This window comes from Caretta caretta, chromosome 2 (genome assembly GCF_965140235.1).
Source record: "Caretta caretta isolate rCarCar2 chromosome 2, rCarCar1.hap1, whole genome shotgun sequence".
NCBI lineage: Eukaryota > Metazoa > Chordata > Testudines > Cheloniidae > Caretta > Caretta caretta.
The window spans coordinates 40,675,506-40,698,848 of record NC_134207.1 but is presented as its reverse complement, the minus strand read 5'-3'; the positions used below and the strand labels follow the sequence as shown (position 1 = coordinate 40,698,848).

At 42.0% G+C, this 23,343-nt stretch overlaps 1 protein-coding gene across 4 annotated transcripts in view; it reads right to left on the bottom strand.

Moving 5' to 3' along the window:
- The window catches only part of STK3 (serine/threonine kinase 3), a 297,076-nt gene that overhangs the window by 139,135 nt on the left and 134,598 nt on the right, over positions 1 to 23,343 (bottom strand). For all 4 annotated transcript variants that reach the window (XM_048841337.2, XM_075125031.1, XM_048841341.2 and 1 more), the window contains one exon: positions 6,344 to 6,545. In XM_048841337.2, coding sequence (XP_048697294.1) covers positions 6,344 to 6,545 — 202 coding nt within the window. The remainder of the gene's footprint in view (positions 1 to 6,343; positions 6,546 to 23,343) is intronic.

Below are 23,343 nucleotides of genomic sequence, written 5' to 3'. Positions count from 1 at the left end.
ATTCCCACACCTGAACCATTCTTTTTAGGTGACAAATCTGAGGAACTGTCCCAGATTCAGGTGTCATAAGAGGAAGTTTTGGAACAAATTGATAAATTAAACAGTAACTAGTCACCAGCACCAGAAGGTATTCACCCAAGAGTTCTGAATGAACTCAAAAATGAAATTACAGAACTGTGGTATGTAACCTGTCACTTAAATCAGCCTCTATACCAGATGATAGAGAATAGCTAATATGACACCAATTTTTAAAAAAGGTTCCAGGGGCGATCCCAGCAATTACAGGCCAGTTAACCTAACTTCAGTACCAGGCAAATCAGTTGAAACTATAGTAAAGAACAGAATTATCAGACATACAGATGAACATGATTTGTTGGGGAAGAGTCAACATGGTTTTTGTAAAGGGAAATCATTCCTAACCTATCTATTCAAATTCTTTGACAGGGTCAACAAATAAGTGGACCAGGTGATCCAGTGGATATAAAGTACATAGACTTTCAGAAAGCCTTTGACAAGATCCCTCACCAAAGGCTCTTAGCAAAGTAAGCAGTCATGGAATAAGAGGAAAGGTCCTCTCATGGATTGGTAACTGGTTAAAAGATAGGAAACAAAGAGTAGGAATAAATGGTCAGTTTTCAGAATGGAGAGATGTAAATAGTGGTGTCCCCCAGAGGTCTGTAGTAGGACCACTACTGTTCAACATATTCATAAATGATATGGAAAAACAGGTAAACAGAGAGGTGGCAAAATTTGCAGATGATACAAAATTACTCAAGATAGTGAAGTCCAAAAGACTGAGAAGAGTTACAAAGGGATCTCACAAAACTGGATGTCTGGGCAACAAAATGGTAGATGGAATTCTATGTTGATAAATGGAAAGTAATGCACATTGGAAAATATTATTCCAACTATACATACAAAATGATGGGGTCTAAATTTGCTGTTACCACTCAAGAAAGAGATCTTGGAGGTCTATAAAATCTTGACTGATGTGGAGAAAGTGAATAAGGAAATGTTATTTATTCCTTCACATAATACAAGAACTAGGGGTCACACAATGAAATTAATAGACAGCAAGGTTTAAAACAAACAAAAGGAAGTACTTCTTCACACAACACACAGTCAACCTGTGGCACTCTTTGCCAAGGGATGTTGTGAAGGACAAAACTATAGCAGAGATCAAAAAAGAACTAGATAAGTTCATCGAGAACGGCTATTAGCCAGGATGGGCAGGGATGCAACATCACGTTCTGAGTGTCCCTAGCCTCTGTTCACCAGAATCTGGGAGTGGATGACTTGATGATTGCCTCTTCTGTTCTTTCCCTCTGAAGCACCTGGCATTGGCCATTGTAGGAAGACAGGACACTGGGCTAGATGAACCATTGGTCTGACCCTGTATGGCCGTTCTTATATAGATTAGAGGGTGGTTCTGGCTACTGACTTCCCTTACTCATTTCCTGACAGAGGAAAGTCCTGTCGTGGGAGGCTGTTGGCGAATTTGTCAAACTTGGCATAATATGATTTCCTGAAGTAAGCCAACTGCTTGATAATTAGCTATCCTGAAATGAAGTCTGGAGGACCAGTAGATCTAAGTGTTTACAATCCTTGTCTGTGGGAGTAGATCTGAGACATTGTTGCCTGGACCTTTCTGAAGTGGCCAGAAACACCACCAAGTTGGGAACTGGGTGAGAGAACAGGAATTCTGAATTCTTAGCCAGCACATAATAATGCCTCTCCACTCCTTTGGGGGTTGGGGTACAGGTGGCAGGGGTGTGCCACACGGTCCTAGCCAACTCCAGTATGGCCTCTGTGAGGGGGCTTTGAATACGATGCTGTGTTCTTTGGGACAACGCACTTCCTATAGCAGACATGATACTGGCGAGATGTCACCAAGTGAGGGCGTGCTGGCGAACTAAGCTAATTCCCAGGAGAGCCAGCAGGAGGTGTCACAGCGGTGAGTCAAACCCTGACACAGCCTCATTGACCAGGTGGGCTATTCTCATTAAGTCCAGAGGCATGGAAGATGTCCACGCACTTGTGTTAGGAGTCCTGAATCTTCTCTAGTGGCATCTGAAGTTCCCCAATGACTCTGCCGGTCCAGGAATTGCCGAAGTCATCGGGGGGGAGAGGGGATACTGAGGTCACCACTTCATCAGGCGATGGCAATGGTAATGTGGCTGGTTTCAAAGGAATTTCCAGAATTGGAGTGTAGTACTACTATTCCTCTATTGGACCTGGGGGCAAATTTGATGATTCGTTTGAAGAAGAGGCAGGTGGCACCTCCCTGGTGTATCGAATAGATTTTGAAGGGGGATGCTAGTCCCAGGGTCCCCAATAGGCCAGCAGCTGATCATAAGGGTCCCCAAGGTATGGGGTAAAAGTGTCTCAGAGTCAGGTGAAGTCGCAGTTGATTCTAGGGCTGTGTGGGTTTCCTGGGAAATGAGTAAGGACAGTACAGGAGAAGCAGTTCCTCTGAGAGTTCTGAATCTCTTGAGGAGGAAAAGCCTGACTCAGTTTCCAATGGCAGTACCGCTGGTGCCACTGGAGAGGTCTGAGTTGTGAATGGGAGAGGAAAGGGGAGCCCATAAGCTCCGTCCCATAGGCAGGTTTCTCAGAGGAGATGTGAATTCTACAGAAACAGAGGGTCCCGAAGGAGCAGGGGATTCTGGATTCAGGAAAGCAAAAATGTCCTGTGGTGTGGCTATGGATCTAGACCTTCCAGGTGTAAGGGAGACTTTTTCTGTTCAGGCCAGCAAAGATGATGGTATCTGGCAGTGGTCAGTCTTTACCGGCACTAGAGGGACCCAGGTCTTATGAGGAGCTGGGGGTGGTGATACCAACAGAGCACTGTCTGGAGCCAGCGGAGACCCATGTTTCTGTGCTTTCTTATCAAGGCCTATGGAACTTAGGACATACTAAGTCCTCATGGACTGAGCTGGTGGATTTGCTTGCAGGCACATCTGATTTCTTTGATGTGAAGTGGACATAGAGGAAGACTTAATCCCATGCTTATGAGAATGCTTCCCAACTAGGCCCCGCTGTGGTGTCTGTGGATTCTCTGGCACCAGAGTCAGACTTTGCAGCAGGTGGCTCACTCCTTGCTGATTCAGGCTGATGTACAGGTGGGGTTCCCCGGCCTGGGTCCATTTGGGATCTCATGGCCATCTCCATGAAATACTTACAGAAGCAAAGTGACAGGCTTCAGAGTAGCAGCCATGTTAGTCTGTATCCACAAAAAGAAAAGGAGTACTTGTGGCACCTTAGCGACTAACACATTTATTTGAGCATAAGCTTTTGTGAGCTACAGCTGATTTCATCGGATGCATGCGATGAAGTGAGCTGTAGCTCATAGAAGCAAAGTGCCTACCCTTCTTAGGTAAGATTGGAGGAAGGGTTGGCAACTACTGCACTGAGCTGCAATGTGAGCTTCCCCCAGGGAATAGAGGTTGCGTTGATAGTTGTTGCGAACCAAGAAGGATCATGGGCAGGAGACGCAGAGTTTGAAGCGTGGAGTTCTGGACAAAGTACAGTACCCGCATGGGGTACTGGGTTGTGGGGGGAATTCCCCGTAGCCTAATCTAATTCTAAAAGGTACTAAAACTATTAAAACGATTACATCTATACAAGTTAATAAGAACTATTAAAAGAACTATGAACTATTTATAACTGAATTAATATTGTTTTTCAGAATGACATCATAGCTGAGGATCCTAAAGTTTCCAACCATGTGATGGTGAGAAGGAACTGAAAAGGTGATTGACCCACCCTGCCTTTATCACCTCGGACAGAAGCACAAGGCGAGCCAGGGCACATACTTGGACACTACTTTCAAATTCTCTCACTCCAGGCACATGCGTAACCCAAAGTGGAATACAATAGGGACCATCACTAAGAGAAAAGGGCTCCTTGTGCCCTTTCCCTCCCTTACAAATGCACACAGGGGCTGTACACAATTTGACGCCAACTCTGTATATTCCAGTCGTGCCTATTCTCTTTTTCATGTATAATTTCTTTCCTAGAAAACCCTTGAACAGCCCCTCATAAAGCCCCATTAGACTTTTATTTCTCACTTTTTTTAATGGAAGTCTGTTGTACATTAATTATGGCATCCCGCAGAAACCTCTGAACATCATTTACATTCTTAAGGCTCCCTCCAGTCCACATTTCTTTCCAAGAGAGTGAAAGTTGCAGAGGATCTGCATTCTTCCCAAACAACACAGCTGACCCTATTCCTAGTAAGAAGCTCCTCTTTGAAAGTAGCTAAGTAATCTCCTTATTGGCACTGAGCAGTCTCCCAAGTCTTACCTTTCTCTGGATGGGCTGAGGTAGGGGTAAGAGACACAGACAAAGTGACATAGGAATAACACTGCACTGCAGTTAGCCAGGGCAGGGGACCATGAAGTCCAGAGCTGCTGCTTGTTGGCTAGCGATCCCAAAACAAAGCTGTCACCCAAGGAGAAGAAGAATAATCATATTGTCCCAGAGATTCTATTCCCCCCTTTGTCCTTTAAAAGCTAGTGATCAGAGGCTCAGGAAGAACACAGAAGCCTAAAAAAGACTGTTGAAGAAGAGGAAGCTACCAGTGGAGTTAAGAATCCTTCTTGCCAACTGAAAGGTAAGCTTAGGCCATCACAGCTTGCTACTGGGATTACTTAATAACTAGGATTGCAGTAACTGTTGCAGGCTGCATGTCTCCAACAGTAGAGAAAGGATTTGAGCATGGATTAGGAATTGCAGCACATATGAGATTTATATAAACTCTCATTCCCCAAATAGCTCCACAATTCCCAGCACAGATCTTGGGTGGTGTTTTTGGCTTTGCACACCACGCTGACCTGTCCTTTTGGCAGGCTGATCATCTGCATGCATGGATTTCTGAGTCTTAAAAGGTTTGGAAGGCCGCATATCAATCTTTTCTTGAAAAGAATCCTTACTTTGTAACATTTCTATCCACAAGAATTTACTCAGGATTTTCCTTTGCTCCCTTAAATTTGCTTTTTTTTTATTATCTGGTACCTTTATACTTATTACTACTCTGTTCCAAAACATGTTAAATTTAATTAGTTCAGGACTGCTTCCACTAAGCCTCCCTATTATTCTCATAGTTTATAAAGCAAATACTGTTTCATCATCAGAACAAATTAAAACATGTACTAAATGTTTTATGGGGTTAATCCTCTTACCGAAACTCATCACTCATCAATAGGATTGTTTATTATCTTACATTTGAAGAGAAAAATAATCTCCAGTCTACTATAGGCTACACCACAAATAAATAAAATGTAATCCTGCCTTGAATTTCAAACCAAGCTTGCATAAGTCACAACAGAAGTTTTTCCAATATACATCCAAATTCACATTTAACATAAAACACTCTACGCTCTTTCAATTGTTCATTTGTTACCTTATCATTCCTTTCAGTTTACCAGACTCTCGCTTTATTTTTTAGACTTAACACAAGGTTTTTGCCCACTATAAATGATTCCTTGCATTCTGCCACAGTAGAATCCAAACCTTAGAAGTGTGGAATTCCACCTGCAAGATGCTGAGCAACTTCAACTGCTAGCGAAGTCATTTAATATATGTCTGAAGATACTGGAAGGTAAAAGTGCTCAGCACCTCACAGATTCACGTACTTATGGATGGTTTCGGATACTCTACTCAGGTTGAATTGTATCTTATTAAACAAGTAGTCCCTCTACAGATGTTCTTGTGGAGTGAAGGTGATACACAACATGAGTAAGGGTATCAGAATGTGTCATGAAGTCACTGTTTAACAAGTGCAGATTACAAAGATTGTATCATATTTTAAAATTTTGCTCTCTTAAAAAAAAACTACTAATTTTTCAGTTTTTCTACTCTTTTAGGGGGCGGTCCAAAGCCCTTTGAAGTCAACTGGGGAATCTGTCTGTCAATGAAAGATGACAATACTTAAATAAAATACGCTAATTGGCCCCAATATTTTCTGGATGTACAACACGAAAAAAAGCCTGCCCCAATCCTGTAACTGGATCTGTGCAGATAGACTGCAGCACCCATACAAAGTCCCTTTGAAGTCAACGGGCCCATACACAGGAACAGAGAATTCTTCTGCATGGATCCAATTTGAGGATCAGGATCTTATTAATTAGCTTTGGCTCATAATTACTACATTTCAGTTTAATTTAAAGAAATTCATCCAAACAAACATGGGACATGAGAGAAAAAACAAGATACAGTTTATAAGGACTACATAAAAGCAGTATATACAGGTGTTTAAATATTGATACCATAATGCTGTACACCCTTGTGCAATATGGAAAAATAATTCTTAATCAAAAGAGGAAATAAATAATTAACATACTTTTCATGGTCCCATCTTCTTCTTCATCATCATCATCATCATCGCTATTTATCACCATAGTCCCTAAGTCTGATTCTAACATGGTACTGTTATGTTCAATCATTGTCTGGGCACTTTCACTCATTGTGCTTGTGGCCCTCATTGTGCCAGCACTCTCTGAATTAGTTTTCACCATGGTGTGAGAGTCCAGCTCGTCTTCTTCCTGCAAACAAATATTTATTAGGAATTATTTGCAGCAAAACATTTAAATGAACAAGTCAAAAGTTATTCGTTTAGGTGCCTTATTTTATTAATTTTGCAACTTCCGCTGACTTTTTTTCAATTACCTTTAATTTTTGTAGACCTCTGCCATGTTTAAATTGAGAAACTATAAAATATTGTTGTTTTCAAACAAGTGTCATGTCTACTAAGTTGGCCTTGCAATAGACCTCAAACAGGTATGTTGATTATCCTCCCCTAAATTCCAAGTCCAATTTTGTGTATAGTGTGTGACAGGATTAAGTTAAGTTTGAGAGTTAGAGGGTCCTTGAGAACTGTTTAAAGAGTCCACCTCAAAAAAAGAAGGGCCAACTTGGCTTATTTGTATGTATTTTTTAACCGCTTCTCATGATAAAAGGGCAAGAAGAAAACATGTTGATACTTTGTAGAAATATATCTGCTGAGCAGATGCTTCAACACTGTAGAAAAGAACTAATTCCAGCAAGGGCTACAATAGCATTTTCAATCAGTGGCAGTAATGTGCCAGGAATGTAAAACAGGGAACTGATGATAATCCAGTTTATGAATCATAAAATCCATATGGAATACAAATATTTGAAAACACTATTAGGAAATCCTACTCCTTTTCTGAAGTCAGATTTAGAATATGTGAACATCACAGCAATTTAAAGAATAACATGGTGTACTGTGCATTAAGTTCCATTACATTGGTAAAATCTACTATCCAAAGAAAATCTAAGAAATCAAATATGCTTCTTGTTGATTATTCAGAAAAATACCTGTTAATGCAAAGACTCTAATTTCAAGCATTTCTTTTTAAATGCTAATACTATCCTTTGATTTTTAGTCCTCCTTGGGGAAAATATAAATCAGTCAAATATGCCTATTTTGCCTATGTCATGGCATAACCTAATTTGAGTTCAGGAATAGTCACCACAGAACAATCCCGAATGAGGGAGCCAAATAGCATTCATTAGAGCTATACAAGTCAACATAAGGGACTGTTTTGCGAACATGTTTTTTCCTGAGAAGAGAAAAATATTATTTGTTAGGCACAGATAATGGGTATGGTGCTGCATATAACAAAGTAAAACAAAGTTAAGTTTTCAAAAAAAGAAATTGTATTTATAAATGGAAGAAGAAAACAAATAATATTCTGCCCACAGAACTACGTTCTGTGTTTGTACAGTGTCTCGCTCAATAGAGTACTGAGCCACATCTTTATGGACCAGCCCCTTTATCCTTTATGACTGCCACCATGTTAACTTTCCTCCCAGCTATGATAGCAGAATATAGGCAATCGTGTTACATTCTAACACTTATCTAGTAAAAGGCTAGCATGGGCTGACAGAGTTTTTGTTAGCGATCCTATCACCCTGTCATCTGAAGATGAACTACTCTAAAGTAAGCAAATCTCCAGTTTCAGAAGTTCATCTCATTCCAATTCTGAGCCTCCTGCTAACATTGCAATGTGTTGCAGCCATAGTACTAACCCATATAATTGTGATTTAGACATAAATTCTAGCGCAAATGTAAAGAAAACAAATATTTCTTGAGGACAAAAAAAATTCTAAACCTTTGTTTTTTTTAAATAAAAGTACTTCACTTGTTTTCTTTTTAAAAATTTTCTTAAGTGTAACCTACATTCCATAATAGCATCTTTATTCCTCTGCCTTCAACAATTTGCGGTATTCCCAAATATATGGAAAATTTACAGCAACAGCATTAGACAGAGCGTGCCAGTATACAGATAAGAATATTTTAATAGTGTTCCTCCTGGTGGTAAAAATAAGAAGCTAAAGTTAACTCCCACTGAAATAATTTTGTCTACAGGTTACCTAAAGATTTTTTCCTTCTCAACTAAGCCCTGGTCTACACTACGGGGTTAGGTTGAATTTAGCCGCATAAGGTGGCCTTTAAAATGAATGCGTCTACACAACCAACCCTGTTCCGTCGACCTAAAGGGCTCTTAAAATCGACTTCTGTACTCCTCCCCGGCGAGGGGAGGAGCGCTAAAATCAACCTTGCTGGGTCGAATTTGGGGCAGTGCAGACACAATTAGATGGTATTGGCCGCTCCAATGTGACCACTCTGGACAGCACTTTGAACTCCGATGCACTAGCCAAGTACACAGGAAAAGCTCTGGGAAATTTTGAATTTCATTTCGTGTTTGGTCAGCGTGGCAAGCTCAGCAGCACAGGTAACCATGCAGTCCCCCCAGAATCACAAACGAGCTCCAGCATGGACCGAAAGGGAGACACTGGATCTGGTTGCTGTATGGGGAGAAGAATCTGTGCAGGCCAAACTCCGATCAAAAAGAAGAAATGCTAATATATATACCAAAATCGCACAGGGCATGGTGGAGAGAGGCTACAACAGGGACACACAGCAGTGCCGCGTGAAAGTTAAGGAGCTCAGGCAAGCCTACCAAAAGACAAAGGAGGCAAACGGTCACTCCGGATCAGAGCCCCATACATGCCACTTCTATGATGAGCTGCATGGCATTCTAGGGGGGACCCTACCACTACCCCACCACTGTACATGGACACCTGCAAGGGGAAGTCTCACGCAACAGGGAGGAGGATTTTGTGGAGGAGGAGGAGGAGAATGCGCAGGAGGCAAGCGGTGAATCCATTCTCCCCAGCAGCCAGGACCTTTTCATCACCCTGGAGCCAATACCTTCCCAAGACGGGATCCCTGACCCTGAAGCCGGAGAAGGCAGCTCTGGTGAGTGCACATTTGTAACTACAGTACAGGGTTTAAAAGCAATAGTGTTTAATGTTTGATTTGCCCTGAAGAATTGGGATGCATCTGCGGCCAGTACAGCTACTGGAAAAGTCTGTTAACATGTCTGGGGATGGAGCCCTCCTCGAGGTACTCTGAAAGCCTTTGCAGAAGGTTTCTGGGGAGGCCTGCCTTATTTCGTCCTCAACGGTAGGACACTTTACGACGCCAAGCCAGTAGCAAGTAGTCTGGAATCATTGCAGCACAAAGCATGGCAGCAAATGGTCCTGGGTTTTGGTTGCATTCAAGCAACATTCGGTCTTTATCTTTCTGTGTTAGCCTCAGGAGAGTGATATCATTCATGGTCACCTGGTTGAAACAGGGAAATTTTTGTAAGAGAACAATAAAAAGACCCCATTCATGCTGGGTTGTTTGTGCTTGGCTAACACGTTTTCTGAGCTTATGCAGTCCTCCCGCACTGATAGGGCACAGCTTAATGCATGGAGGCATTCAGTGGCAGAGGCCAGGAAAGCATTAAGTGAGTGTGAAAAGCAGAGGCAGGAGGCGATGTTGAGGCTAATGGGGGAGCAAACGGACATGATGAAGTGTCTGTTGGAGCCGCAGGAAAGCCAACAAGAGCACAGTCCCCCCACTGCATCCATTGTATAATCACCTGCCCTCCTCCCCAAGTTCCATATCCTCCTCACCCAGATGCCCAAGAATGCGGGGGGGGGGGGGGGTTTCAAAGCCTCTCTGATGCACAGCATGCTTAGCTGTGCTCTTCTAATCACCCTGGTGTCTGGCTGCTCAAAATCGGCCACCAAGCGATTTGCCTCAACCTCCCATCCTGCCATAAACGTCTCCCCCTTACTCTCACAGATATTATGGAGCACACAGCAAGCAGCAATGACAATAGGAATGTTGGTTGCACTGAGGTTTAACCTAGTCAGCAAACAGCACCAGCGAGCTTTTAAACATCCAAAGGCACATTCTACCACCATTCTGCACTTGTTCAGCCTATAGTTGAACTGCTCCTACTGTCCAGGCTGCCTATGTACAGCTTCATGAGCTATGAGAGCAAGGGGTAGGCTGGGTCCCCAAGGATAACTATTGGCATTTCAACATCCCCAACAGTCATTTTCTGGTCTGGGAAGTAAGTCCCTTCTTGCAACTGCTCGAACAGCCTGGAGTTCCTAAAGATGTGAGCGTCATGCACCTTTCCCGGCCATCCCACGTTGATGTCAGTGAAACGTCCGATGTGATCCACCAGTGCTTGCAGCACCATTGAGAAGTAACCCTTGCAGTTTATATACTGGTTGGCAAGGTGGTCCGGTGCCAAGATAGGGATATGCGTTCTGTCTATTGCCCCACCACAGTTAGGGAACCCCATTGCAGCAAAGCCATCCACTATGACCTGCACATTTCCCATAGTCACTACCCTTGATAGCAGAATGTCAGTGATTGCACTGGCTACTTGGACCACAGCAGTCCCCACAGTAGACTTGCCCACTCCAAATTGATCCAGTAGCAGTCAGGCGTTGCAAGCTTCCAGAGGGCTATCACCACTCGCTTCTCAACTGTCAGGGCAGCTCTTATCTTCGTATTCCTGCACTTCAGGGTGGGAGAAAGCAACTCAAAGTTCAAGGAAAGTGGCCTTGGCATGCGAAAGTTTCGCAGCCACTGTGAATCATCCCAGACCTGCAACTCTATGTGGTCCCACCAGTCTGTGCTTGTTTCCCGGGCCCAGAATCAGCGTTTCACTGTATCAACCAGCCCCACTGCCGCCATAATGTCCCAATTGCCACAGCCCATGCTTTCAGGAATGTCTGTGTCCATGTCCACATTCGTCCTCGTGCTGGCGTCTCTTAGCCAGGTTCTGCACATACTCCAAGATAATGCGCGAGGTGTTTACAATGCTCACAACAGCAACAGTGAGCTGAGCGGGCTCCATGCTTGCTGTGGTATGGCGTCTGCATGGGTAACCCAGGAAAAAAGGTGCAAAACGATTGTCTGCCATTCCTCTCACCGAGGGAGGGGAGACTAACGACATGTACCCAAAACCACCCTCGACAATGTTTTTGCCCCATCAGGCATTGGGAGCTTAACCCAGAATTCCAACAGGCCGTGGAGACTGCGGGAACTGTGGGATAGCTACCCATAGTGCACTGCTCCATAAGTCGATGGTAGCCACGGTACTGAGGACACACTCAACTGACTTAATGTGCTTAGTGTGGACATACACAATTGACTGTATAAAATTGACCCAATTTCGTAGTTCAGACATACCCTAAGTTACTTAGAATGTATGCTCTTTGGGTCAGGAACTGTCTTTTTGTTCTGTGTTTGTACAGCGCCTAGCACAATGGGGTGCTGCTTCTTGATTGGTCCTTAGACATTATTGCAATACATATAAAGAAGGAAAAAGAAAAGCTTATCTATGTAGAACGTAGATAAATTAACTACATTGTTCATTAAGGTAATGTACATTCTGGGTGAGCCCAAAGTAGCCAGATTCACTATTCCCTCTTCACTCTTTTTGATCCAAATTTACACTATGAGTGTAGATGTAGTGCTATTTATTCTTGTAAATGTTGCAAACAAGATTTTCCTCTCGTATCCAGATTAGCCTCTGCAGTTAAGGTGAGGCTTATTAATTTGCCAGAGCAATATTAATAGCAGTACCTAATATTTGAACCTTTAAACCTAATATAACTGGAAACAGTCTAATCAGTGTAAAACATCCAAACATATATATATACACATACATTAATCATGTTTATTACGACAGTGCCTAAGGACCGATGAAAAATGGGGTCCCTTTGTGCAAGGCTGTATAAACACAGAGTAACAGACTGTCCCTGCCCTGAAGAGCTTACAGTCTAAGCAGACAAGACAGACACAGGGTGGGAGAAGAAGTATAACTCACATGCAGAGGGAACGATGTGATGGCAGCAAATGTCATCTTGGTTCTACAGTATATTTATTTGATGGATTTAGTTAGGAGTTGATAAGCTAAATGGAAAGAAAAATGAATGGAGATGAGACACCAAAGGGAAGGGGGAGTGAAGGGAACAGGGTAGAGAAGAGGTTAAGAGGTCCAGGTGTGGTGAAGCTCTGGTGAACAGATTGTGAGGGAAGGAGATGGTTGGAAAAAACAGCCAATCAGCACATGGCGGAGAAAGTCCTGTCAAAACCATAGGAAGTTCCCTGAATGTCCAAAGGGCCCCAGCTTTGGCTGCTTCTGCAGCTGCTCTTACTGGCTGAAGAATCTGTTTTAAACTTTGTTTAAAACTTTATTTTAACATTTTTAATTTAAAAAATTATTATGCTGGAACAACTGAGTAACAACAATAAGCCTGGCAACAGGAAATAAAGTCATTAATTTCCATGTCACCAGTTCAAATGGGAAATAGTGACTGAAAGTCATTACCATCTTACAGAGGTTTACCGGGTGGTTGCTACCTAATACCTAGCACAGCATAAAAGCCTCACTACCACTAATTGTCAGTCTCTGAAGGAACCAAGGATTGAATGACCAAGAAGATTTAACAACCATTTTGGCCTGAAAAGCGCTTTCTCCAAGTCAGAGTTGATGCAGGGTTCTCCAGGACAGTGGTATGAAATTTCTACTGCTGCTGCCCGTAGTGTTTAAAAAAACCTATTTTGAGGATTAAACCAGGTCATCAGTTTCCAGGGTTGTCATTCCAGCCGTTTTCACAGATATCGAAGATGTAAGTAATAGCTTAGTAGACCTAAGGTGCTCTGAATAAGCCACTTAAATCTACTGGATGTTTTTATAAAGTTATATCAGTACATGTTTACACAACAGATGGAAATAATTTCTGAGTATTGGTTACAATCTATAATTAACTCTTCATGAACATTTCGGGGGAACTTTGGCTCTACTATTTAAAAATATGAAGTGACAAAATATGACAAATTTAAAATAGCAAGGATGGTTAAGTGTTAAGGATGACACTTTATCCTCAGACCTTTCCTCATGAACAGATAACAATAGAGAAAGGATGGAGTAAAATAACAGTCGAATAAGGAATAGCAGATTACTACTTTTTTATAGATGAATGTAACCGACTCTTAAGTTTGTACTTGGTTGTATTTGGGGTATATCAGAAATACCAACATAATTATATGTGAGAAAGGGATATTTAACTTATTCTGGTATGATATAGCACTGTCAATTGTAGAAACTGGGTTTAACTGCAGACTTTTTCAATATCCTGTGGCACTACATGGCTGTCATTTTAGATCCTCATCTCTCTACCAAAGCTTAGATAAGGATTTTATAACCAAAATAAAGCTTTTACGCATGAAAGGTGGCCACAGGGACCTGCTTATCAGGACAGGTAACCCAAAGTGACAACAATGAAAAGCATGTGCAAGACTTCACAAACTACACAGTTGCAGAAAAGATATTACAAGGCTCTGCAAGTCCTTACAAAATGTTAAAACATTCTCAAAGAGGAGATAATGTTGTAACTCATACAGTATGCAAGATCAAGTATGACTGAGTTTAAGAATTGTAGAATTAATTAGAGCTTCCCTTTTTACAAATTTTGTAAACAGACAACAGAAAGTCAAGGGATTAAGATTGCTATTGCCTTGTAGAAATGCAATAAAACAAACAGCTTGCCTCTAAAATTCCTTAACTATACACTTTGTATATTAAAATAAAAAACACTAGATGGCACCAAAGACAGCTAACTAGACTTCAGTACATTAAGTGAAGATTTACATGCTGACAAAATTTAATATCCTATAAAATAATTTCATTTACTATTAACACCTCATCATCACCTTGGAAAAATGTGGTTGTAGACTCAGCTATCTTTTGGAAAAAGCACTGTAGTAGCTTCATAAAACACATAATATACTTTGGGAAAGTATGAGGATCTGAAAAAGTTCCATAACATCTATAAAGCCTGATTCAGCAGACCACTTAACCGTGTGCTTAATTTTAAGCACAGGCTTAAATCTACTCCTGAACAGTCAAAAGCGGAAGTTACCTTGTGGTAATTGAAGGTTCTTCAAGATGTGTGGTCCCTATCTGCAGTCCACACTGTGAGTGTGTGAATGCCCTCCATGCGCCTGGAGTCAGTGTCTGTTGGTCCACGTGTGCGCCCTTGCCTTCTTCGTGCTTCCAACTGAAGGCATAAAGGGACAGAGCTGACCGACCATCTCCTCAGTTCCCACTCTATCCCAAATCCAGTAAAGAGCTGAAGCAGAGGGGGAGGAGGGTGGGTAGTGGAATACACCCAGAGACCACAAAAGAACCTCCAGTTCCCACAAGGTAAGTAACTTCCTCTTGTTTGAGCGCTGGTACCTGTGTGTATTTCACTGTGGGTGACTGAGAAGCAGTACTCAAGTAGGAGCAGGATGTGAGGATGCAGATGGCAGAACCATTTGGAGAACCGCTGTCCCACAGGATGAGTCAGCAGATGAATTCTGCACTAGAGCATAATGTCTCATGAACACGTGGCTGGAACTCCACTTAGTGGCTCTGCTAATATCCAGTAAAGGTACTTCCTGAAGCCATACAACTCTTGCAAAATGAGCCCTCTCCCTAGATGCAATAACTGGCAACAAAGCAGGATACAAACCAAGATCCACCTAGAGATCTTCTCAGAGGATACAGGTTGACTTTGGACTCATTCTGTTATACTGAAAAACAATCTAGGTGATTTTTCATTGGTTTTGTCCTTTGCAGGTAAAAGGAGAGAGCTCATTGTATATCGAGAGAGTGAAATATCTTCTTCTGATGCATGCAGTTTCAGAAAAAATGCAAGTAAGTGGACTGATTGCTTTATGAGAAATGCCGAAACTACTTTGGGGTGAATTTCAGATGTAGTCGTACAGATTTTGTCCTTATGGAATTTAATGTATGGTGGATCTGCCATTAATGCTCCCAGCTCACCCACTATTTTGGTTTAAGTGATGGCCACAAGGAATACAACTTTCATTGATAAGTGAGACATGGAACATGTAACTAATGAGGCTTAGTGAGTGCCAAAAGTACAAGATTTAAGTCCCAATGATCAGTAGTTTCCTTACTGGTGGGAACATTCTGATTAGGCCTTTTAAGAATCTGCTAGTAAATGGGTGAGTAAAAACTGATGGATGGCATGCACGGATTGTTGCCAAGTGGACTTATATAGAACTGAGGGAAAGCCCAGCTGTTGAAAGAAAATAGTCCAAAATGAGAGTAGTGTCTGCTGACTCAGGAGATATATGATTTTGCTGTGCCCAGATGAAACAACGCTTCCACTTTGCTGAGGAGCATTTTCTACTGGAGTCAGCTCTGCTATTATTAAGGATGGTTTGTATGGCTTCAGAGCAGAAACATTCTAATGTTGATGCCCAATCAAAAAACAGGCCATGAGATGAAGCACTTCAGGTTTAGGATTGTCATAAATATAAAGGGAAGGGTAACTACCTTTCTGTATACAGTGCTATAAAATCCCTCCTGGCCAGAGGCAACATCCTGTTACCAGTAAAGGGTTAAGAAGCTCAGCTAACCTGGCTGGCACCTGACCCAAAGGACCAATAAGGGAACAAGATACTTTCAAATATTGGGGGCGGGGGGGTGGGGGTGGAAAGGGTTTTGTTTGTGCTCTTTGTTTACGTGTTTGTTCTCTCTTGGGACTGAGAGAGGCCAGACAGAAATCCATCTTCTCCAACACTTCCTAATCCAAGTCTCCAACATTGCAACCAATATAGGTAAACCAGGCAAGGCAGATTAGTTTATCTTTCTCCTCCATAGCTCTCTTGTGGGCAGCTTCCTCTGCCTCCACCCTGACTTTTTTTTGCCTCCACCTCCAAGTGCCTTAAGGCCATCTATCTATCATGCTCTTTTTGTTTCTCTTCAGCTTCGAATCTGGCCAGCTCTAGTCTATTAGCTGCTTCACCGATAGTAATTTTCCTGCTTTCTTGTGCTTAACTCTAGCTATACTGGAGAGTTAGGAAAAAAAAAAAAAACGCAAGATTTGGAAGTATCTTGTTCAATTATTGGTCCTTTGGGTCAGGTGCCAGCCAGCTTAGCTGAGTTTCTTAACCCTTTACTGGTAACAGGATGTTGCCTCTGGCCAGGAGGGACTTTATAGCACTGTATACAGAAAGGTGGTTACCCTTCCCTTTATATTTATGACAAGGATGCTTGATGCTTTTCTCCTGGGTATTTTCTAGGCTGGAGTTTCCTTGCCTCACGGGTATGGCTAGCCGTAACATGTGCCTTTCTGAGATAGTGCAAATAGCACTGGTGGTCATTGCTGACCAAGAAGAAAAGGGGGTAAGAGACAATTTTGAAGGCTGGAGACTTGGGCACAGTCCAATACCCATAACGGTGAATGGGGGGGTATCCCCAAGGTGGGGGAATCTATCTAATTGGAAAACTCTGCTGAAAGGCAACCATAAAGAACTATATACAAATGGCATTAAGGCAAACTTTGAAATATTTACAGATTAGAGAAATCAAAGGAAAGGTCCAGATACTGGAGGTTCTGATCCAGGCCATGCAGTGGCAAAAAGGAAATGGAGAGACATTTGGGCCATTCCAGCCCTTTATGCCTTCTGTTGGAAGCACAAGGAAGGCAAAGGCACACACGTGGACCAACAGACACTGCTTGCAAGAAACCTCCAAGTCTAGGAGCATGGAGCACATGTGCACACCCACAGTGGAATACACGTAGAAACCAGCACTCGAAGAACAACATATATATTATCCACAATCTCTACGCAGTTTTTAACTCCATGTGCACATGGTCTTGATTATATACTTACAGCAATGACCATCTGCCCAAACTTAACACTATATGTAAACTACCCAATATATCAAACTGACCCATGACATAACCCAACAGCTTGGGACATGAAGTATGTACATGTACACTATACCCCACAGATGGCTGCATTTCAGTGGTCGGTGATGTGATCTTACAGCATGACATGAAGGGGAAATGAGTCCAGGAGAGCTGGCTGTACTTTAAAGAATCCTTACTGAGGTTGCAGGAACAAACCATCCCCATGTGTAGAAAGAATAGTATATATGGCAGGCGACCAGCTTGGCTTAACAGTGAAATCCTTGTTGATCTTAAACACAAAAAAGAAGCTTACAAGAAGTGCAAGATTGGACAAATGACCAGGGAGGAGTATAAAAATATTGCTCGGGCATGCAGGAGCTAAATCAGGAAGGCAAAATCACACTTGGAGTTGCAGCTAGCAAGGGACGTTAAGAGTAACAAGAAGAGTTTCTTTAGGTATGTTAACAACAAGATGATGATCAAGGAGAGTTTGTTGGCCCTTTACTGAATGAGGGAAGCAACCTAATGACAGAGCATGTGCAAAAAGCTAATGTACTCAATACTTTTTTTGCCTCTGTCTTCACAAACAAGGTCAGCTCCCAGACTACTGCACTGGGCAGCACAGTATGGGGAGGAGGTGACCAGCTCTCTGTGGAGAAAGAAGTGGTTCAGGATGATTTAGAAAAGCTAGATGAGCACAAGTCCATAGGGCCGGATGCGCTGCATCCGAGAGTGCTAAAGGAGTTGGCTGATGTGATTGCAGAGCCACTGGCCATTATCTTTGAAAACTCATGACGATCGGGGGAGGTCCCGGATGACTGGAAAAAGGCTAATGTAATGCCCATCTTTAAAAAAGGGAAGAAGGAGGATCCGGGGAACTACAGGTCAGTCAGCCTCACCTCAGTCCCTGGAAAAATCATGGAGCAGGTCCTCAAGGAATCAATTCTGAAGCACTTAGAGGAGAGGAAAGTGATCAGGAACAGTCAGCATGGATTCACCAAGGGCAAGTCATGCCTGACTAACCTAATTGCCTTCTATGACGAGATAACTGGCTCTGTGGATTAGGGGAAAGCAGTAGACATGTTATTCCTTGACATTAGCAAAGCTTTTGATATGGTCTCCCACAGTATTCTTGCCAGCAAGTTAAAGAAGTATGGGCTGGATGAATGGACTATAAGGTGGATAGAAAGCTGGCTAGATCGTCAGGCTCAATGAATAGTGATCAATGGCTCCATGTCTAGTTGGCAGCTGGTATCAAGCGGAATGCTCCAATGGTCGGTCCTGGGGCCAGTTTTGTACAATATCTTCATTAATGATCTGGAGGATGGCGTGGATTGCACCCTCGACAAGTTTGCAGATGACACGAAACTGGGAGGAGTGGTAGATACACTGGAAGGTAGGGATAGGATACAGAGGGATCTAGACAAATTAGAGGATTGGGCCAAAAGAAATCTGATGAGGTTCAACAAAGAAAAGTGCAGAGTCCTGCACTTAGGACGGAAGAATCCCATGCACTGCTACAGACTAGGGACCGAGCGGCTAGGCATCAGGTCTGCAGAAAAGGACCTAGGGGTTACAGTGGATGAGAAACTGGATATGAGTCAACACTCTGCCCTTTTTGCCAAGAAAGCGAACGACATTTTGGGCTGTATAAGTAGGAGCATTGCCAGGAGATCGAGGGACAGGATCATTCCCCTCTATTCGGCATTCGTGAGGCCTCATCTAGAGTATCATGTCCAGTTTTGGGCCCCACACTACAAGAAGGATGTGGAAAAACTGGAAAAAGTCCAGCGAAAGGCAACAAAAATGATTAGGGGGCTGGAGCACTTGATTTATGCAGGGGAGGCTGAGGGAACTGGGATTATTTAGTCTGCAGAAGAGAAGAATGAGGGGGGATTTGATAGCTGCTTTCAACTACCTGAAAGGGGGTTCCAAAGAGGATGGATCTAGACTGTTCTCAGAGGTACCAGACGACAGAATGAGGAGTAATGGTCTCAAGTTGCCGTGGGGGAAGTTTAGGTTGGATATTAGGAAAAACTTTTTCACTAGGAGGGTGGTGAAGTACTGGAATGGGTTACCTAGGGAGGTGGTGGAATCTTCTTCCTTAGAGGTTTTTAAGGTCAGGCTTGACAAAGCCCTGGCTGGGATGATCTAGTTGGGGATTGGTCCTGCTTTGAGCAGGGAGTTGGACTAGATGACCTCCCGAGGTCCTTTCCAACCCTGATATTCTATGATTTTATGATCTTTATTAAAGCTGTCAATTAATCACAGTTAAATCAAGTGATCAACTCAAAACAAAAATTAACTCGATTTAAAAAATTAATCACAATTAATCACAGTTTTAATCGCACTGTTAAACAATAAAAATACCAATTTAAATGTATTATAAATATTTTTTGATATTTTTCTACATTTTCCAATATATTGATTTCAATTACAACACAGAATACAAAGTTTACGGAGCTCAATTTATATTACTATTTTTATTAAAAATATTTGCACTGTAAAAAAGATAAACAGTATTTTTCAGTTTACCTTACACAAGTACAGTACAGACCCGTTTACGTGTGGATGTCGGCAGTCAAGCCGTCACAACCGTGTGTTAACGGACCGCGGGTTAAGAGGGCCATGCTGAAAAAAGTGTCTATGATTCACTTAGAAAAAAATGCCGTTATTTTCTGCTCTTTCTGGCTCGCATTTTTTTTCTTTCTTATGAAGTCTGTCATTCGCTGCAGATGAAATGCGTTCACGGCCAATTCATCGGCTGATCGGCTTTCTCCAGAAATCCATACCTGCGCTACACCATGACGCTTTTTAAAACGACTTATAAACCCCTTGCTGGCTTGGAATTATTCATCCCCTGTTAAATTTCCAAATTTTGTCGCTTGGGCTTGAAGAATTGGCCCACTTAGGGGCATTCCTTTCAGCCTTTCCTGAGCAAACCACGTGCGCATGGCTTTGTGTGTTGTGGGTTTTGCTGAAAAGTGCACATGTTTTCGCTGAAGCCCCGCAGCAGAATCGATATTTTGTACAAAGCCATTCAGTTTAGATTAGTTTTTTAGCCATCCTCGGAGAGTAGATTCGGCAATCCCAATATCTTTTGAAACTTTGGCCTGGGTTTCTCTGCTATTTACTTGAACTATTGCAGCTAGCTTTTCTTCTACAGTGTAGGAACACTGCCGCTTGCCCTCTGCCATTATATTAGGCCTACAGTTAAAATTTTCTAATGTAGTATATATAATTACTATATAACTACTATATATTATAAAGAACATGAAAAAGAAAAACTGTTTTTCCGCTGAATGCATCCGATGAAGTGAGCTGTAGCTCATGGAAGCTTATGCTCAAATAAATTTGTTAGTCTCTAAGGTGCCACAAGTACTCCTTTTCTTTTTGCGAATACAGACTAACATGGCTGCTAGTCTGAAACCTAAAATAGCTTAAACATTCTTCAAATAATGGAGACATTTAAATGTAACAGAAAATATATACTAAGAGTCGATTATTAGTTCATTTCTTTAAAGATCCTTTGAAATAAATATTTAGACATGTTCTTTGTGAGCTGCCAGGCAACGAATTACTTTACATTCCCATAATACAGCTGCCCGACCTCAGAATCAAATTCACATCACACTTCAAAAAATGCACAAGAGAAGAGATTGGTCATGTTTAGTAATACTTAAACTAACATTTAAACTTTGATATTGCGATTAACCTTCTGTAAAGTACTCAGCTTGCAATTTTTGCTTAATTAAAAAAATCTGTACAATTACCTCAGCACCTATCAAAACATGTCAGTTTGTCAGAATGCATTCCCATCACACAAGCAGTTCCTGTAACATGCACAAAATCAATTCACAGTGCACTACTCCCAATCATATTCTGTAATTCAAACAAGACAAGAAAAGCTAGTTGTTAATAACAGCCATCCAGGCTACAGGTGTGCAGTGTCAGGTTTTTGAAAAGCATATATATCAAAATGTTTACTACAAATTGTGTCCCCATCACAAGATGCTTACAGCTGGTGGACAAAATGTGACTCTTCCACACCTGAGGAAAACAGAATGGTACAGGTTCTGAAAATGAAAAGTGTACTTGTGCAATCTTTGTACTTAATCCATTTAGTTCTAAAAAATCCCTTTCCTTATATACATGAAATGTATACAGAGAACAAGCATAAACTAAATGTGTACTTCTGTACCTATAGCTGTGTTTCTACACTGAGGACATGAATTAAAATTTCTTGATGTTATAGCAAAAGATACCATGTCATGCCACAAACTGGTTATTTTAGTCAATTATGTTATTCATACAGTACCACAGGTGTATACAGCACTGATGAAAGGAAAAATACACCATACAAATGGAGTCCACCTGCTCCATCTACTATACTATATGACGTTATCTTCCCTATATTATTGGGAAGATGTGCTACGCACTAGTTGGTTATCACTTTCCAACCTAAGAGTGGCTGCATTTCAGTGGTACTGTTACATATGTAATCGGACTATGCACATGTATATAAACTATACCTAGAGATCATGAAGTGTAGGTGCCTTCGCATATTAAATTATTTAGGGCTATGTTATCACTTGGACTACGTGAGCCACCTACCTCTCCCCGCCCAGAGCAGGTGACCATGGAAGAGAAGCAGCACTGACTGTGCCTTCCCCCCAAATGTACCTGCCAGAATAGCTATATCCACACAAGGGATGTCATAATAGGCTGCTGGTATCTGTCCTCTTCCCTCCCTCAGAGCAAGGGTCAAACAGGAAGGGAGCCGAGCCTTCAACCAAGTCCGCCCCTTGTTCAGCATTGTGCTCTCTAGCCCTTCTCAATCTAGCCCCTAACAATTTAGAACATGAAGCGAAGAAGATCTTTTCCAATTAAAACTGCAAAAAGAATGTAGGAAGATAGCATATAATTACCAAACTTGGAATTGGTCCTGGACACTAGGGTTAACCCTGTACTCTTCTGAAAAGTGTACTGTAATCTTTAATGACTACAAGTGGGCAAGACCTTGGTTTCACCTCCCACAAGAAAGCTGGAGTTTCTTATGATGATTAATTGCATATAAGATGCAAAGGCAACACAAGGGAAATCAACATCAAGAATGAGTGATTATTAAAACTAGTCCAGAACAAGATATTTTATGCAACATGATAAAATGAAAAGTCACTACTACAAACCTGTGGTTGAAATGAAACTTTGTTTAAAATTTAGTTGGATTAATTTAAATGTTCATTCATGATAAGGATTCTAACTTCACTGGCAACTTTTCTTTCACACTACATCACTTTTTTTTCAATACCCAAGCTATTTATTATTAAGGGCTTCAGTTTTCTGAGCAGCATAGAGAAAATCAGAGTACATGCAGGTCCTATTAGCAATAAATGTACTTGTAAGTACCAAACATAATTCATTAGCAATTTCAACAAAAATAACCATCAGATATTCATTATAGCAAATCACAGACCTAATAGCCATATACCATCTTTCTTTTATTTTCCAAACCATATAACCATAAAAAAAATTAGGGTAAAAAAAAAAAAGAAAAAAAAGCACACCACTAAAGGCCTGTGATAGAGCCTTCAGAACCCTGAAAGACCTTTTAAGCAGAGAAACTGTTTTCCTTCACCCAGTTATCACTCCACACAGATGCTTCAGATGTGGGTGGGACTGTCCCAGGACATGGTTAGAGTGGGGGGAGAACACCCAATACTTTATATTAGCCAGAAACTGTTTCCCAGAGAAATGGCCCACTTAACTATAGAGAAAGAGCCCTGGGGAGTGAAGTTGGCCATAGAAGCACTACAATATTACATTTTCGGAAACCCCTGCCTCTCGATAACTGATCACGGACCTCTCCACTGGTTAAATTCCATGAGGGACACCGACTCCTGGATTCTGAGATGGTATTTAGCCTTATAGTCAGAGGTACAGGCCTTTCAAGTAGCAGACAGATGGGGAACCAAACACCAGAATGCAGATTTCTTTTCCTGGGATGGGAGGTGAGGAGTACTAGAACAGCTGTGGGCCAAGGAAACCTCATCCCACTCCAGTTGGAAGGGCTTAACAGGAGGCACTGCAGTACAGCCAGGCAGCTAGCAGAGGGGAACCTAGGCAACTCACCGCTATAAAGGGACTACACCAGAGCGTGCATCACCAGGAGGGGAACTGCAGCACGAAACAGGGACTCTCACCCAGAGGCCTGCAAGCCAGTCTGCAAGGGGCACCTACAAG